At 47.4% G+C, this 16215-nt stretch overlaps 7 protein-coding genes across 7 annotated transcripts; 4 read left to right on the top strand and 3 right to left on the bottom strand.

Annotated features, from left to right (window-relative positions):
• Nucleotides 1–4: 4 nt before the first annotated feature.
• On the top strand, nucleotides 5–925 carry DEU56DRAFT_276280 (Oxo-4-hydroxy-4-carboxy-5-ureidoimidazoline decarboxylase). The gene has a single exon (XM_041345430.1). It carries the CDS (start codon nucleotides 182–184, stop codon nucleotides 785–787), a length of 606 nt encoding a protein of 201 aa, XP_041209884.1. The 5' UTR covers nucleotides 5–181; the 3' UTR covers nucleotides 788–925.
• On the bottom strand, nucleotides 926–2046 carry DEU56DRAFT_276279 (DnaJ domain-containing protein). Its single transcript, XM_041345429.1, has 5 exons — nucleotides 1785–2046; nucleotides 1621–1724; nucleotides 1513–1557; nucleotides 1181–1447; nucleotides 926–1120 (listed from the first exon to the last, which is right to left on the bottom strand). The coding sequence occupies exons 1-5, from the start codon at nucleotides 1843–1845 to the stop codon at nucleotides 1064–1066; spliced, it is 534 nt and encodes a 177-aa protein (XP_041209883.1). The 5' UTR covers nucleotides 1846–2046; the 3' UTR covers nucleotides 926–1063.
• Nucleotides 2047–2306: 260 nt separating this feature from the next.
• Nucleotides 2307–3784, bottom strand: DEU56DRAFT_796270 (Alpha/Beta hydrolase protein). Its single transcript, XM_041352885.1, has 3 exons — nucleotides 3697–3784; nucleotides 2743–3625; nucleotides 2307–2691 (listed from the first exon to the last, which is right to left on the bottom strand). The coding sequence occupies exons 2-3, from the start codon at nucleotides 3411–3413 to the stop codon at nucleotides 2439–2441; spliced, it is 924 nt and encodes a 307-aa protein (XP_041209882.1). The 5' UTR covers nucleotides 3414–3625; nucleotides 3697–3784; the 3' UTR covers nucleotides 2307–2438.
• Nucleotides 3785–5296: 1512 nt separating this feature from the next.
• Nucleotides 5297–7469, top strand: DEU56DRAFT_870818 (alpha/beta-hydrolase; the record flags this gene model as incomplete). Its single annotated transcript, XM_041355661.1, has 14 exons — nucleotides 5297–5345; nucleotides 5419–5571; nucleotides 5627–5641; nucleotides 5721–5773; nucleotides 5808–5846; nucleotides 5901–6027; nucleotides 6080–6289; nucleotides 6328–6395; nucleotides 6447–6555; nucleotides 6609–6629; nucleotides 6681–6819; nucleotides 6878–6989; nucleotides 7128–7192; nucleotides 7316–7469. The coding sequence occupies 14 exons, from the start codon at nucleotides 5297–5299 to the stop codon at nucleotides 7467–7469; spliced, it is 1314 nt and encodes a 437-aa protein (XP_041209881.1).
• A 580-nt stretch (nucleotides 7470–8049) lies between these two features.
• DEU56DRAFT_911438 (cytochrome P450) lies at nucleotides 8050–10133 on the top strand (the record flags this gene model as incomplete). The annotated part of the gene is made up of 11 exons (XM_041357292.1): nucleotides 8050–8245; nucleotides 8299–8623; nucleotides 8675–8823; nucleotides 8876–8991; nucleotides 9039–9161; nucleotides 9220–9409; nucleotides 9472–9553; nucleotides 9610–9735; nucleotides 9785–9795; nucleotides 9866–9995; nucleotides 10052–10133. 11 exons carry the CDS (start codon nucleotides 8050–8052, stop codon nucleotides 10131–10133), a joined length of 1530 nt encoding a protein of 509 aa, XP_041209880.1.
• Nucleotides 10134–12397: 2264 nt separating this feature from the next.
• On the top strand, nucleotides 12398–14583 carry DEU56DRAFT_885424 (cytochrome P450; the record flags this gene model as incomplete). The annotated part of the gene is made up of 11 exons (XM_041356183.1): nucleotides 12398–12700; nucleotides 12761–13085; nucleotides 13137–13285; nucleotides 13331–13446; nucleotides 13494–13616; nucleotides 13671–13860; nucleotides 13923–14004; nucleotides 14060–14185; nucleotides 14235–14245; nucleotides 14316–14445; nucleotides 14502–14583. Exons 1-11 carry the CDS (start codon nucleotides 12505–12507, stop codon nucleotides 14581–14583), a joined length of 1530 nt encoding a protein of 509 aa, XP_041209879.1. The 5' UTR covers nucleotides 12398–12504.
• Nucleotides 14584–15076: 493 nt separating this feature from the next.
• DEU56DRAFT_755027 (uncharacterized protein) lies at nucleotides 15077–15975 on the bottom strand (the record flags this gene model as incomplete). The annotated part of the gene is made up of 4 exons (XM_041349882.1): nucleotides 15077–15180; nucleotides 15201–15306; nucleotides 15331–15434; nucleotides 15942–15975. The coding sequence occupies 4 exons, from the start codon at nucleotides 15973–15975 to the stop codon at nucleotides 15077–15079; spliced, it is 348 nt and encodes a 115-aa protein (XP_041209878.1).
• Between the last annotated feature and the right edge of the window lie 240 nt (nucleotides 15976–16215).

Here is a 16215-nt window from a genome sequence, read left to right as displayed (position 1 = left end):
TTTGCCTCTCTTCAGTACGCTGCAAATTCGGTAAAATTACAACCCAAATGCAATTCATCGCACCTGGTGACCTAGCCACGTTTTAGTTATCATCTCGTCTGACCACCATCCCCCACGGATTGTCACCGAGGCATCATCCATCATCCCTTATCCTCAATTTTTGACACGCTTTGTTCGCGATATGTACGAAAATCAGACTGACCTAACTAGCATCCTCATCCAACTATGCGAACATTCTGATATCTTGACAACCAAACTCGTCCCGGAGCTCCTCCAATCCGTCTGGGTTACACCTGTTGGACCCATAGACCCCACTAACGCGCTGATAGATCGCGCTATCGCTATCATTCACGCATGGAATGCAGATGATCAGGCAGAATTCATCATCGCACATCCTAGGATCGGGGAGGTCAAACAACTCTCCGCGTTGAGTGCCAAAGAGCAAAGTGGCGGCCTCTCCGCCACCACAAGGGTGGAGACACCCCCAGAGGTGCTGAAACGACTAGAACACCTGAATGCGTGTTACGAGCATGTGTACCCCGGATTGAGGTACATCACGTTCGTGAATGGGAGAACTAGGGCTGCAATTGCGAGGGAGATGGAGGACAAGCTGCAGCTCGGACATCCTTTGGAGAGCTATCCTCACGGGCCTCCGCTGAACGAGCCGGTGACAGAAGGCCTGATTTGTGTCCCAAAGAATAGTGAGGATTGGTTGAACGAGCTGAAACGAGCGGTGGATGATGTAGGGAAGATTGCAAAGAGTAGACAGAAGTCAGTGGGGCTGTAATGGCATTGAGATTGTATTGAGCCGACAGATTGGAGTTCCGTATGTACAGTCTGTCACTAGATGTCCACGGAGACTATAGCAAATAAATCACGGGCAGATCAATGAACGAACGAACACAAACACAACCTCGAATCGAACAACAAGGGATCGCAGAAGGAAGCAAAGTATAGAATACAACAGTATCGCGAATAAAAACTCCAGCGCCGGGAGATAAATAAAGCAAAATATCTGCCAAAACGAACCGTAAGATGAAAACTGTCCTTCGGATTCGCCTCACTAAATGAGAGTTGTGTGTCGCCGCGGTATTTGGCCTTTGTCCGCCATTTCTTTTTGCTTCATATGAAAATAATCAAATTGGACGATGCTCGCAAAACATGAATGTGAGTAGCGTACCTGTAGCGCGGCCTGCCTGCGCGATTCCCACTCTGGGTGGCATTCGCGCAGCTCCTGATAAAACCGTTCAACCATTTCCACATATCGCTGCTTCTCCTCCTTTATACGCTTGAGGCTCTCATAGAAATCTGCACGGTCCTTCATACGCGCCTCGCTGCGTTCCTTGGCTTGACGTGCCCACTCTTCACGCGTCTTGACCCGCCTGTCGTGCTGCTCATCCCAAATTTTCTTGTTGTTCTGAGCCAGCTGAATGCGGTCGTCGTAGGCCTAAGTCCAGAAGATATGTAAGCGCCCATCATCTAAGGAAAGACATAAGCATGGGGAATACACACCTTCCTTTTCACCGGATCGCTAAGCACCTCAAACGCATCGCATACCTTTGAACAAAAATCATACCGTCAGCATCAGTATCATTCGCACCAAGCTCAGACCGCCCGTACATTTCTAAACCTTCCCTCTGCAGCACGGCGCTCTTGCTCCGTCACGGTAGGTTCAAGTTTGTCAGGGTGGGTTTCAAGAGCTTTCTGTTTATATGCCTTCCTCACTGCGATTGAAATTGAAGAGTTACTTCGTCGGAGTTACGTGGCAGATTAGAAGGGCTGACCATCATCCGTAGAAGCGGTACTTGGGATCGCAAGGACATCGTAGAGCGTGAGTCCTATCATGGATGATGGATGTATCTGAACAAATACAATTATCGATTCGAGCTTGCCTCTGAGGCAGATCGATGGGGTTTTGCACCGCTGTAAATAAGAAATGAGAGCTGTGAGCAACAGAGAGCGAATGTGATGTTAAGGAGGTTGCAGAAGAACGAAGTTTAACGAAGGAATTCGAAGCAAGTTCAGAATTTCAAACTTGAACTTTGTTTGAACCGAAATGGCTGTCACCGTGAGTCGCGACCGTGTGCATACGTCACGTGATGAGCCTGGACACATTTAGAGATCAAATCAACTTGTTCACAAGACGCGTCCCATGATGTGGTCTCCAGACTCTGCACAGTTTCTCAGACAAGCCGTTGACAACTCTTGTCATGTGAACAATATTTTTGGCGAGTCGAGGTCCGCGGGCTATGTGAGTGCTCAACTGATGAATCGATTTGCAGTCTGGAGGCTCGCTCTTTTCTCTTTCCATTGCAATGTCATCCGATCTGTACGTTCTCGACAATCCATGGATGTTACACCTCGGTCTCATAATAATTTTTCATACACTGTATAGCCCATCACCATTTATTTTACGCTGCTTCTTTACTTCCAGTACTTCAACTCCGCAAGAAGGCCCATACCACCTGCATATACCTTTCCGTCTCTTCCAGCTGCGGAACATGTGCTGAGTCTGCAAATTGTATCCATCGAACCTTCGGGATGCGCTGAAAGAAGGGCTCCACGACCATGTCGTGTGCTTCATCGTATCTTCCGTTGATGAGCAATGTTGTCGCTTGAATATTGTGCAGCCGGTCAATCACGCTCCACGTCTTTAGAGAGCCGGTAATGTAAAATTCATTCGGTCCGTTCCTGTGCCACGAAAGTTGGAGATGCGCGGCTTAGAATCGACGAAACACCTACATGGTCAAGTACACGGTTGGATCCTTGTCTGTCCATGCAAGCGTGTCGAGAAGGGGCTTAGGCATCGGGTCGATCCTACACATATGTCGCTTGTAAAATTCGTTCGTTGCCGCAATGTACTCTGGATGCGTTGTTGTATCTTCCTCCTCGTGCTTATTCAACGCATCCTGTACTTCTTGCGGCAACCCCTTCCTCAACTCGGTTGCGGCCTTAACCCACAACATCATACTCGCTGGTGAGTCGGAAATCACTAGTTTCCTAAGACCTTTTGGCTGACGCGTTGCAAACTCTGATGCCAGCATCCCTCCCCAGCTGTGCCCTAGTACGTCGTAGTTGTCGTGGATGTTCAAGTGGTTAAGAAGGTTGTGCAACTCATCAACGAAGAGCTGTACAGTCCAGAATTTAACGTCTCCATTCTTCTCTTGGAGGTGCGTGGAGCGTCCATTGCCGAGTTGATCATAAAGTATGACGGGTACGTCGAATAGACGCGTGAGCTCGGAGAGGACGTCAACGTAGTCGTGGGTTGAACCAGGACCGCCGTGAAGTACCACAAGAGGCGGGTTTTGTGGATGGGGCAGAGTACCATATACTTTGTACCAAGTCTTGCAGGGCTTGCCTGCACCAGGAACGTTAAACTCGGCTTCGCCTTCTCGTACTTTGAGTGAGGGCATTGCTGTGATATCAAGAGCTTGGGTGGATTTCGTCAGGTGGATGATGACGGGCGTTAACGTTTATCTTGTGGCATGAGAGAAGGTACTTATAGCCATGGTATACCCGGGACGGCGGTACGTTCGTCCCGCCTATTCTTCTCATTGACAGTCAAGCTTCAGCTTCCTCGTGCTTTCAATAAGGAACATCTGGTGTCGACCACACCTTGCTCGATCTAAATCGGTCGATATCAGATGTCAGCGTCCGAGTTTCTCAAAGTGACATCAAATGTTCTGAATGACCTGCCTTGACTTTGGTAGTAATCATACCTAGATAAAGACTGTCATCCCATCAATCGTGGGGAGTGGTATTACACAAGAATCTTATACAGTTGACTTTCAAAGCACGTGACTGACGTGTTGGCAAACGCACAAACAATTTATTGTTACATACCGCCATCCTCTTTACTACATTATGTGCGATACCACCATATCTTTGTGAAAACACTCCCTACATTGGAATCTAGATCCAACAGCGATTTACCAATTTTTTCTCCACTGCCTCCATGTTCGCCGCCCGTGTTGACATCGCGAGCTATCTCACTGTCTCTTTTTCTCAAACTTTCGTCCACCAAACTTCTCAGGTCCGAAGCGGAGAAGGTGCCAGTCAGCCTCGTTACAAATTTCTGCTTGTCGACGGTCATTCTCCAACCTTATTCCCACCTCTCACAAGTCTCAAAGCTCTCGCTGCTCGAAAGTTTCTCAACAGTCCCCCATATGCCCGCCCTGAACCACGATTCCACAGCCGGGTGCACCTTTCATTGGCAATTATTGGGCAACAATATCAAATGTTAACATCTTCGCCACGCTGATTGCACCTTTGTACTTCACCGTTCTAGAAAATCGATGTCAATGATGATTGAACGCTTCTCGATCGATTCCGATACCAGTGGCAGCGAATCGTTATCGTCAGGTACTATGGCAATGTCACACCACCCTCGTACCCCACGATGATGCCTTGGACCCTAACGACCATAAGTGGTTTGGTGAAGAAGGCAATTTCCACACGGTAGGAGGCAGCATAACTTTAGTATTAAACTTTATCGCCCAACCCTTGAATCTCTATAGAACAACTATTATCAAGCACGTTACAAAGAACCATTAACGCAAACACCTCGTTGACAACCTAACTCACAGGCACAAAAGTTCTCACCCTTGATGAGTCGAATAGTCCTCCCTCTCGGCTTGGTCACTGCTGTTGAAGCTTTGGCAGCTTCCATATCAGAAGAAGATCATTTTCAAGACACTACATCAAAAATCTTGATCAGACGATATTAATGGACACACCATATCGCAAGTCTTCGATATCAGAGTCACTCACGACTAACTCCCGATGACGAATCAAACAACACGATAGCCGCCTTCACTGTCCCCTACGACCTGGAGTTGTGCCGCCTAATGGGTTCAAGACCACTGCTGCAACTGCCCACAGCCCTGCACATAGTCTAGCGCACCAAGTCTGGTTTCCTTCATCACAGAGGCCTGTCGTTTCTCTCTCTATGAATGGTACAGGAGAGACAATGGACTGCCCCATTTAGTTTAAGTAATCTTCATTTGAGTGCACGTATAATAACGTGTCTTAGCGCGACAGACGACACGACATATGCATCATGTGCATGCACGAACGTAGGTTTGGAATGCAATTTTTGGTTACGTTCTGACGGAAACGTGCGCGCACTGAATGAATGAAACGTGACCTTATCGCTGTCAATCGATCGGTAATGGATGGACACAGATGATGGGAGATTGTTCACTATACGTGGCCTTTCAATAGGTATACTAGTCCATGGCGCTGTCTCCGGTTCTTAATCTTAATCTCAGCAGCCTCCACTTGAAGAAACGAGAGGATGAACACAAAAGTTGAAGTTACACAGCTGGAGCCATACATACTTAAAGGTCAGTGGCGCCGTAGTCAGAATGTGATTCCTTGAGGAAGTATACGAGCTCATAAATAGAATATCAATATCAGGCTCGATCAAGGTTATCGACAGGTTCTTTTCTGTGCCCTTGGATTACGCCAAACCGGATGGTCAGCTTATCCGAATATTTGTGCGCAACCTTATTCCTCTGGGTGAAGCCAAAGGATCCAGCACAGACGCCGCAGAGTCAGATTTGCCTTATCGTACGTCGATGTCGATTCTTTCCATTGTTGCGTGATGTTCACTCGCGAAACTCAGTCTTATATTTGCAAGGTAACTCATCATGCATCATGACTCGAACAATTGGAATTGGGATCAGAGAAGTAGGCTGACTTCTGCGCGCGTCGTGCAGGTGGCCCGGGATTCGGTGTCAACCTATCTCTCAGCGCGGACTTGGGAAATGCGGTACGTTTTTTTTCCACACTGGACGGTTTGCAAGGCTGAATATATGAGCAAGCTTCATAAGAGAAAATATCAGGCAAGTACCGCCATGAGTTCTCGCTCGTCCATGATTGCTATTTGACCATCGCAGACCCTTTGGCTTGACCCTCGTGGGACTGGTCTCAGCACGCCAATAACGGCGGACATCTTTCAAGACATGCAGATGGACGATGACGCTATTGCCAAATATTTCAAACACTTTCGCGCGGATAACATTGGTGTGTATTTCCCCATAACGCTAAGTGACAGCAGTGCTCACTTGAGAGATAGTCAGGGACTGTGAGACCATTCGGCACTTTCTCCTCGACAACAAGAAAGATCCCGAAGCGCGCAAATGGACAATCTTAGGGCAAAGTTTCGGAGGCTTCTGTGCCGCCACCTACCTTTCGTTCCACAGTGATGGCTTGAAAGAGGTGTTCATCGCTGGAGGCATCCCACCCATGGTTGACTGTCCCGACGCAGTTTACGAAGCCCTCGTTTGTAAGTGCCTAGCTATCTGCCTGCCTCTCCGCCAACAGTTTATGTAGTGAAGGTGGAAGAGCGAAACAAAGTTTACTACGGAAAGTATCCCAAAGACGTTCAAAATGTAAGAAGTTTTCAATCAGTCTACCTCCACCAAGTTGTTGATCAACTGCAGGTTCGTCGGATCTTGAGTTTCCTAGCAAGCAACAATGTCGTTCTTCCGAACGGCGGGAATTTGACGGTCTCGCGTTGGCTGCAGCTCGGGATGCAATTTGGGTCACATGGTAGGTTTCGATTTACTGTATAAGTGTGACTTGTTTTCATATTCTATGCTTAGGCGGCATTGATCGGGTTCACCGTATGTAAAATCGCTTCAACTTCGCCAATGAGAGCTCATTAATACACGCAGAGCTTGTGTTCCGAGCAATCACGGACTTGGACACGCTTGGGAAGCTCTCATACGGACTTCTTGACAGTATACAGGGAGCGCAGAGCTTTGACACCAACCCGATCTATGCAGTGCTTCACGAGCCTATCTATTGCCAAGGGTGCGTTGCGGACCTTCCATTTCGCGAAGCATATCTCAATCGATGATTTCTATCTCAGGAAGAGGGCGGGCTGGTCTGCACATTGCGTGATCCAGAAGAACGATAGGTTTGTTTGGGAGAAAGTGAAGCTCATGCCCGATGATGTCGCCGTATATTTCACCGGGGAAATGGTACGTCTATGGTAATGTGAGCGTTTTTGAGATGCTGGGATTTGATCTATGTGTCAACAAATATTCCCTGACATGTTCGACGATTATCATCATCTACGTCCCCTGCGGGGCGCGGCTGAACTGCTGGCTTACGACGAGGACTGGCCTATGTTGTACGACAAAGAGACCCTGAAACAGAATAAAGTCAAAGTAAACGCTGCAACGTGAGTGGAGGTTGTAATCGTCGATTCAACTGGGCTAAATACGAACATCATAGCTATTATGATGACATGTACGCAACACCCCTTAGGTCACTCTTGATGTCTGTCCCTCATGAATTTCTTCAGGTATGTCGACTTTGGTCTTGTGCAGCAGACAGCGTCTGTTGTCGGCAACGTGGAACAATTCATCACCAATCAGAGTTTCCATGACGGTATACGCAAGAACATGGAAGGCGTTTTGACTACCCTTTTTGAACTGTCTAAACGAGAGCGCGACTAACTCGGATTCACAAGTGATTAGACGATGTTGGTAACGGTCGATAGCTTGTAATGTAGCATTTCGGGTTTCAGGCGGTACAGACACGATCTTCGTTGCAGTGTTGAGATGAACACATTTGTTGTCCTTGATCAAGGAAAGGGAGTGGTCCTGGAATCCAATAATGGGTCTCCGTTCGTGAGTGTGAATGTTTCGAACGTGAGGTCCAAGTCTGTCGTCAAGTCCTGGACACGCTATTTTCTGCACAGGGCAATTCCTTTGGCGATATAGCCTGTCAACGTGAGACGTATGCTGAGGCCTGGAACGGGAAGGACCTGGTAGATTGTAGTACAGTGATCCGAGGGTCTGGGCCCGGAGTGCAATTCGGAATCAGTCGCGTGACCGGCCTACAAGTTGCTGTCAACCAAAAATATCTTGTTGGTCAAAGCGAGATACTCTTGCTTCCATGATACTATGACATGATTGTCAGTAACTCGCGCGATGATTCGGCCGCTCGTATTCTCATACTAAACCATGTCCGGAGTAAGTCTCTTATCTGTTTGCTCACCGTTCTTTACCTGTTCATCCTGTTCTACTGACCGTGATGTTGACACTAACCAACGTCACTTGGCTGGACCTATGCCTTGCTGGTGTCGCAGTATATCTCGTCAAGCAGATGTTGAACAAGAACCCTGCACCATATCCACCTGGCCCCCGCGGATTGCCTCTCATTGGGAACATCCAAGACATGCCTCACATCAGGCCTTGGCTCACATTTGCGGAGTGGGGCAAGAAATATGGTGAGTGCTTCATGTTGTTCCTAAATTGCGCACTTCGATTCTGTGCTGTGCAGGTCCTATCTCGCATGTCGAGATCCTCGGCCAGCACATCATTGTGCTGAATTCTGTCAAGAGCGCAATGGACATGCTGGACAAGAAAGGCGCGGTATACTCTGACCGTCCTGTTCTGCCTATGTGTGGCGAACTTTGTGGCTGGAAGCATGTGTTGGCTCTTCTCCCGTATGGTGACCGTTTTCGCCAGTACCGCAAGAACATCCACCGCATCATGGGCAACCGCGCCGCACTGGATGTCTACCACCCGGTTGAGGAGATCGAGACTCGCCGATTCCTGAAGCGTGTATTTTCAAAACCCGGTGAACTGCAAGATCATGTTCGACAGTATGTTTTACAATTTACCCTTGCCATGAATGGGACCTTGAATTTTTATAGCACCGCTGGCGCTATCATTCTTCGAATCTCTCACGGTTATGAGGTGAAGGAGAAGAATGATCCCTTTATCGACCTTGCGGACCGTGCTATGGACCAATTCTCGCGGTCCACTGCTCATGGTGCTTTCATGGTTGACATCATGCCATTCTGTAATGCTATAACATGCTGATGTATACTTGTAATTGGACTGACTATTGTAAGTGGCCAAGGTCCCCGAGTGGTTCCCTGGTGCTGGCTTCAAACGCTTGGCTCGTGAATGGAACAAGACCCGTGAAGAGATGGCTGCTATACCATACGAGTTCGTTAAGGATCAGATGGTGACCGACATCTGTATTTTTGCGATCATGTGGTGAACGTTTCACAGGCTGCTGGCATTGCCCCAAAGTCTTTCACCTCGAAACTGTTGGAAGGCCAAACTTTGTCTGTGGAAGAGGATCACATGGTGAAATGGTCTGCTGCATCCCTTTACCTAGGTGGTTCCGACTCGGTTGGCCCCACCCTTCACATTTCAAATTATCATATTTTTTTAACATCTGTGTCCTCAGACAGTTTCTGCAATCTACTCGCTTTTCCTGGCTATGACACTCTTCCCTCATGTTCAGAAGAAGGCTCAGGCTGAAATAGACACGGTTGTTGGCACTGATCGCCTTCCCTCCTTCACAGACCGCGACTCCCTCCCCTATATTGAGGCGCTTGTGAAGGAAGTCCTACGCTGGAATGTTGTCGGCCCTACTGGTATGTGTCTCTCATTAACCGCGTTCTTTAATTGCCGAGCGGTATCAATCGCTTAATGACAGCTTTCCCCCATCGTGTCACTGAGGACGATATTCATGACGGGTATTACATTCCGAAAGGTTCCTTGGTGATACCCAACGCTTGGTTAATACTCCCTTTTTTCCATATTCGACACATTAACTTATAGAATCGAATGACAGGTTCATGCTCAATGACCCCCAGGCATTTGCTGATCCCTCGCAATTCAACCCTGAACGCTTCTTGGACAATGACGGAAAGGATCCTGAGCCTGAGCCTCGTACGATCTGTTTCGGCTTTGGTAGACGGTAAGCACGGAGTTTGATTTGAGCAGAATTCTCACTTTCTGCTCCACAGTATCTGCCCCGGTATGCCCAATCCATAGAAGCGCCCTCAACAAAACAGTATTCTAATTTCCCCTTTTCTTTTGATGTGCAGGTCTCCACCTCGCTGATGCTTCCGTTTGGATATCCACTGCGATGTCACTCGCAGTGTTTGATATCTCCAAGGTCGTCGAGAACGGCGTTGAGATCACCCCTGAGGTTGACCCTACATCAGGCACGGTCAGGTCTGTCGCGCATCTTATCACATTTGCGATGCTAGTTTGAATAGACACACTCCCAGCCACCCCAAGCCCTTCAAGTGCTTTATCAAGCCTCGTTCTGCGAAAGCCGCTGCGCTCATTCAGCAGGATGCTAACTACTAAGGTCACGAAGGTGATTCTCGTCAGTCGAATCTGTCATGTATGATATTGTACCTATATTTTTGTTTTTTCTTGTTGACTCAGTGTAACTCGTGGTCTACCTAATAACTCGCCTACCTGGCACTTTGTTGGTACCTCCTGCCCAATAATGAGGAGCAGACTCGTGTCCTTCAGCTCTCCCGACAACTTTCCGCGTGGTGAAACCCTCGACTACTGCTTCCAAAGCTCGGGGACAGACTTCTCATGTATCATCTCACACCGTTATGAAGCACACCACCTCTCAACCATGGAGTTCATGCAAAATGGGGGTGGCAAGTGTTCCAGCTTGTGGGAGGTTACTGAATGGTACTTCTGAACGAACACAAGATGGTGTGTGTTTAGTTTCTTGAGGATGGTCCTAAGAACCTGCACGTACTTAACCACACAACAATCTTCTACTCAAGTAAGGCTACATCTTTTTCTATTGACTATCATTAATACATTATTCATCGCTAGTTACATTTCTGTTGGCTTGGTCCGATATGCAGCATTTCGGCCAGATTGCTGTCAGCGTGCAATTTGCTGCACAGTGCCGCCTCCCTTGTTACTTCATGTTGAATTCATTAACTTCCCGCTCACAGGACGAATGTTGATTAACGGATTGCCCCGGGAAGTCGTCCATGCGCTGGATGTTTTCGTTGTTGTGCGTCTCCAAGGTTTACCCGGCGTAGACTTCAAGATATCCATCTAAAAATGACTAAATTTTCAGAACTTCATTGTTCATGTCCTCCCGCGCTCAGTCGCAATACTCTACGAGTCCTGGGAGCGTTCATCCCCCGATTCCCAAAGTCCAGATTAAAGAATAAAGCTCGCGCAAAGTATATAACATGTCCAGCAGAGGACTCCACATCACTTATCAGTCAGAGAGATCCCCGTGCTCATCACCCAGTGCTCCTTTTCTATCTTCAATTTACGGACCGAATTTAACCCTTTGAATTGCAACAGGTTTATGCTCGACGATCCATGAACATATGCCAACCCCTTGCAATCAACGTGAAGCCGAGTCTCTGAGTCGCACGATCGGCTTCGGCTTCGGTAGACAGTAAGCATGGAGTTGATTTTGAGGGAATTATTAATGCTAACCTTCTGCTCCCTGCTCCATAGTATCTGCCCCGGTATGCCCGACTCACAGAAACACCCCCAACAAAACAGTAATCTGGTGTTGTTTGCTTTGATGCGCGGGTCTCCACCTCACTGATGCCTACTGCTACGTCACTCGGAGTTTTTGATATCTCCAAGGCCATCGAGAATGGTGTCGCGATCAAACCCGAGTTGGACCCCTCATCAGCCTTATCGTGTCGGGCGCTGGTCTGGATAAACATACCACTCCCAGCCGCTTCTATCTATATCTGTCCTATTGTTTGTACTTTTTTACATCCCAGGACAAAGATTGTGATGCCGCATCAAGATATCGTACATGGTTGGAATGATCATGTTCTGGACGAAAAACGTTAACGATCTACTTGAAGATGATCAGCTTTCTTGCACAATGATCGTGGACATACTCCTCTTCTGTTCCCCTCACTGGACAGGCTTTATGCATGGGCGACCACCCGGCAACTCATGACCGGTTTATGTGCTAAGCAGTACACCATCCTGTTTGAGCGCATATGCGGCGGCGACAGCTCAATGTATTAATATCAACATTTTCAAAAGACGATCTGACGCGCAATGTCACCAGGAGATAGCTTAGTTGTAAGAACGCCGGGCTTTACAATGCTGTCTACTGGGGCTTTTGTAGGCTTTCTGTAGGTGCACCATGTGATATAAATAAGACTAATACGACGCGAGTAAGGAAATATATGAAATATCAGAGGGTTTCTATTGGTCACCGGCCGGGTAGTCTCCTCTAATGGAAACAGATTCCTATGTTCAACACCACTGCCATGTCCTTACGAACGCATCTCCTGTCCTTCATCAAGAAAAGGAAGTGAGTAGCCCTGGAATCCAATAATGGGTCTTCATTCGCGAACGTGAGGTCAAAGTCTGTCATCACGTCCTGGACACGCTGCTGTTTTCTGCAGAAGGCGATTTCTTTGGGGGTATAGCCTGTCAACGTGGAACGTATGCTGAGGCCTGGGACGGGAAGGACTAGTAGTAGTACAGTGGCCGAGGATCTGGTGAGGAAAAAGTCAAACACAATGCCTTTTTGGTTGAAGAAATCGTCTTGCTTTCCATTCATGATGCATGATGTATGATGCCATCAATGATGCATGACTACTATCTTAGTGATCCGGCCGCTCGTGCTCTCATATAACATATACGGGGTAGGTCTCTCATCTGTTTGCTCACCATACAGCCCCGTTCTTCATCTGTTCATTCTCTTCTACTGACCATGTTGACACTAACCAACATCACTTGGCTGGACCTATGCCTTGCTGGTGTCGCAGTATATCTCGTCAAGCAGGGGTTGAACAAGAACCCTGCACCATATCCACCCGGCCCCCGCGGATTGCCTCTCATTGGGAATATCCAAGACATGCCCCGCATCAAGCCTTGGCTCACATTTACGGAGTGGGGTAAGAAGTATGGTGAGTGCTTCATGTTGTTCCTAAATTCTAAATTGCGCACTTCGATCCTGTGCTGTGCAGGTCCTATCTCGCATGTCGAGATCCTCGGCCAGCACATCATTGTGCTGAATTCTGTCAAGAGCGCGATGGACATGCTGGACAAGAAAGGCACGGTATACTCTGACCGTCCTGTTCTGCCTATGGGTGGCGAACTTTGTGGCTGGAAGCACTCGTTGGGTCTTCTCCCGTATGGTGACCATTTTCGCCAGTACCGCAAGAACATCCATCATATCATGGGCAACCGCGCCGCCCTGGATGTCTACCACCCGGTCGAGGAGATCGAGACTCACCGATTCCTGAAGCGTGTATTTGCAAAACCCGAGAAACTGCAAGATCATGTTCGACAGTATGTTGTACGATTTATCCTTGCCATGAATGGGACCTTGAATTTTTATAGCACCGCTGGCGCTATCATTCTTCGAATCTCTCACGGTTATGAGGTGAAGGAGAAGAATGATCCCTTTATCGACCTTGCGGACCGTGCTATGGACCAATTCTCGCGGGCCACTGCTCCTGGTGCTTTCATGGTTGACATCATGCCATTATGTACTGCTCTGGCGTTCTGACATTTGCAATGGCTGATTGTTTTAGTGGCCAAGGTCCCGGAGTGGTTCCCCGGTGTTGGCTTCAAGCGCTTGGCCCGTGAATGGCACCAAACCCTCGAAGAGATGGTTGATGCACCATACAAGTTTGTTCAGGATCAGATGGTAACCAACATATGCAGTGTTGCGATCATGCATTGAACACTTTACAGGATGTTGGCATTGCCCCAAAGTCTTTCACCTCGAATCTGTTGGAAGGCCGTACTTTGTCTGTGGAAGAGGATCACATGGTGAAATGGTCTGCTGCATCCCTTTATTCTGGTGGTGCCGATACGGTTGGCTCCTCCCTTCACATTATCATATTTTGAGACTAAAATCTGTCTCCTCAGACAGTTTCTGCAATCTACTCGATTTTCCTGGCTATGACACTCTTCCCTCATGTTCAAAAGAAAGCTCAGGCTGAAATAGACGCGGTTGTCGGTACTGATCGCCTTCCCTCCTTCGCAGACCGCGACTCCCTCCCTTATATTGAGGCGCTTGTGAAGGAAGTCCTACGCTGGAATGTTGTCGGCCCTACTGGTATGTGTCTCTCATTCACCACATTCTTTAATTGCCGAGCGGTATCGATCGCTAAATGACAGCTATTCCCCATCGTGTCACTGAGGACGATATTCATGACGGGTACTACATTCCGAAAGGTTCCTTGGTGATACCCAACATTTGGTTAGAACTTCCTTTTTCCATATTCGACACATTAACTTACAGAATCGAATGACAGGTTCATGCTCAATGACCCTCAAACATTTGCTGATCCCTCGCAATTCAACCCTGAACGCTTCTTGGACAACGACGGAAAGGATCCTGAGCCTGAGCCTCGCACGATCTGCTTCGGCTTTGGTAGACGGTAAGCACGGAGTTTGATTTGAGCGGAATGCTCACTTTCTGCTCCACAGTATATGCCCCGGTATGCCCAATCCATAGAAGCGCCCTCAACAAAACAGTATTCTGATCTCCCCTTTTCTTTTGATGTGTAGGTCTCCACCTCGCTGATGCTTCCGTTTGGATATCCACCGTGATGTCACTCGCAGTGTTTGATATCTCGAAGGTCGTCGAGAACGGCGTTGAGATCACCCCTGAGGTTGACCCCACATCAGGCACGGTCAGGTATGTCGCACATCTTATCACATCTGTGATGCTGGTTTGAATAGACATATTCCAAGCCACCCCAAGCCCTTCAAGTGCTCCATCAAGCCTCGCTCTGCAAAAGCCGCTGCGCTCATTCAGCAGGATGCTAACTACTAAGGACACGAATGTGATTCTCGTCAGTTGGATTTGCTATGTATGATATTGTACCTTTCATCTTGTTGACTCAATTTTACTCGCGGTCTACCTAATAAATAGCCTATCTGGCACCTTGCTGGCACCTCTCGTCCAACAATGAGGAGCAGACTCGTTTGTTTCAGCTCTCCCGGAAGGGACCGACACCTTTCATCAGGAATACCCTCCCGCCCTAAATTTGTTCAAATTATCTGTATTATCCAAATTTTCGATAATTGATCTAATTTGATTTAATTAGCATAATACCTTCTAATAGTCTAAAGATCCACCAGTCACTAAAAATTCCTGATAATACATAAGGCATTCAAGTTATCTTCTAAACAAAATTCGGACAATGTGCGAAAATAACACTGTTAGATTGTTATGCCTGGATCATCATATACAGTGGATGATATGTACATATGTGCAACTATTCTAAACACACAGACGACACACTACACACACATACGAAACACAGTCACTCATTTGCATGCATATTCTTGTACTGTAGAACAATTAGTACCGCCAATACCAATTGTTCATAAAATTTCTTGATGTTACCCTGTGATACCAGCAAGTGGTCTGCGATGAACTCAATGTACAAAGTTCTGGATCGAAGTTGGACGGGAGATGTAGGATGAGAGAGGTGGCGGCGAGTCTTGTGTGGATGAAATGTTCCAAGTCTTGAGGAATACGCAAGAAGGTTGTCTAAAGAGATAAAGCATGGCTTACCTCAGGTGCGAAGTCTGGGCTCAAGTTGTGATGTTCAAGGGGACTTTGGGTCCAAGCAGGTGCACCCGTTGATTGTGCTTGAGCTGGAATGGGTTTTCTTGAGCCTGATTCACGTGCAAAATACAAATTGTGTGTGGGTGCAGTAGTAGTGGTGACCACCATTTGCATTTAAATCTGATTTTTATATCATGGAGTTGTCAGTGAAGCAGAACACGCTGCAAAGAAATTGACTCACCAGTTAATTAACAAGCTGACAAGCATCCGATGATTGCTGAATAAAATGGATTTGTGCGTTGCAGTATGGGGGGATAATCAAATATGCGATGGTGTATAGGATATAGGTGATGTGATATTGAGAGCACGATTTGCTAAGTGAGTAGATAGATAGAGACCACCGTCGACATTTTGCTGGATCGAATGCAAGAAGACAAGTAGTAAAGATCTAGAAAGAAAGCACAAGATAGGTATAAAAAGTGAGATGAACTAAAATGAGGTGTGAGGAGGTTGTGAGGACTGGGGTCGCATTTGAGTAATGATGCACTTGACAGTGTCGGGGTGTGGGTGACACTTGAGGTGGCTAAAGAGCAAGCACGGAAAGTCAGTGTGCATACCCTCATTACGGCTGATGAGCTCATTGGAGAACATGTAGGGATCTGCACAGGTATGGGTAACCTGCGCGGGTCACGGGTACGGGTACGGGTTAAGATTTTGAGACCCGCGCTCTAACCCGTACCCGTGGCATACCCGTACCTTCCATAAATAGTAATTTGTCGGTACAAAATACAAACACTAACAACAACCAAACATTTCCGTTTCTTTGCACTGCTAAGAGCTATGTTCCAGGTTGATTAGATTGGTGCGTGTTTCATTTCGTTTCAATTCAAT

The sequence above is a fragment of the Suillus clintonianus genome (assembly GCF_016758775.1).
Source record: "Suillus clintonianus strain FC179 chromosome Unknown DEU56scaffold_25, whole genome shotgun sequence".
Classification (NCBI taxonomy): Eukaryota; Fungi; Basidiomycota; class Agaricomycetes; order Boletales; family Suillaceae; genus Suillus; species Suillus clintonianus.
This window is presented reverse-complemented; position numbering and strand designations above follow the sequence as displayed.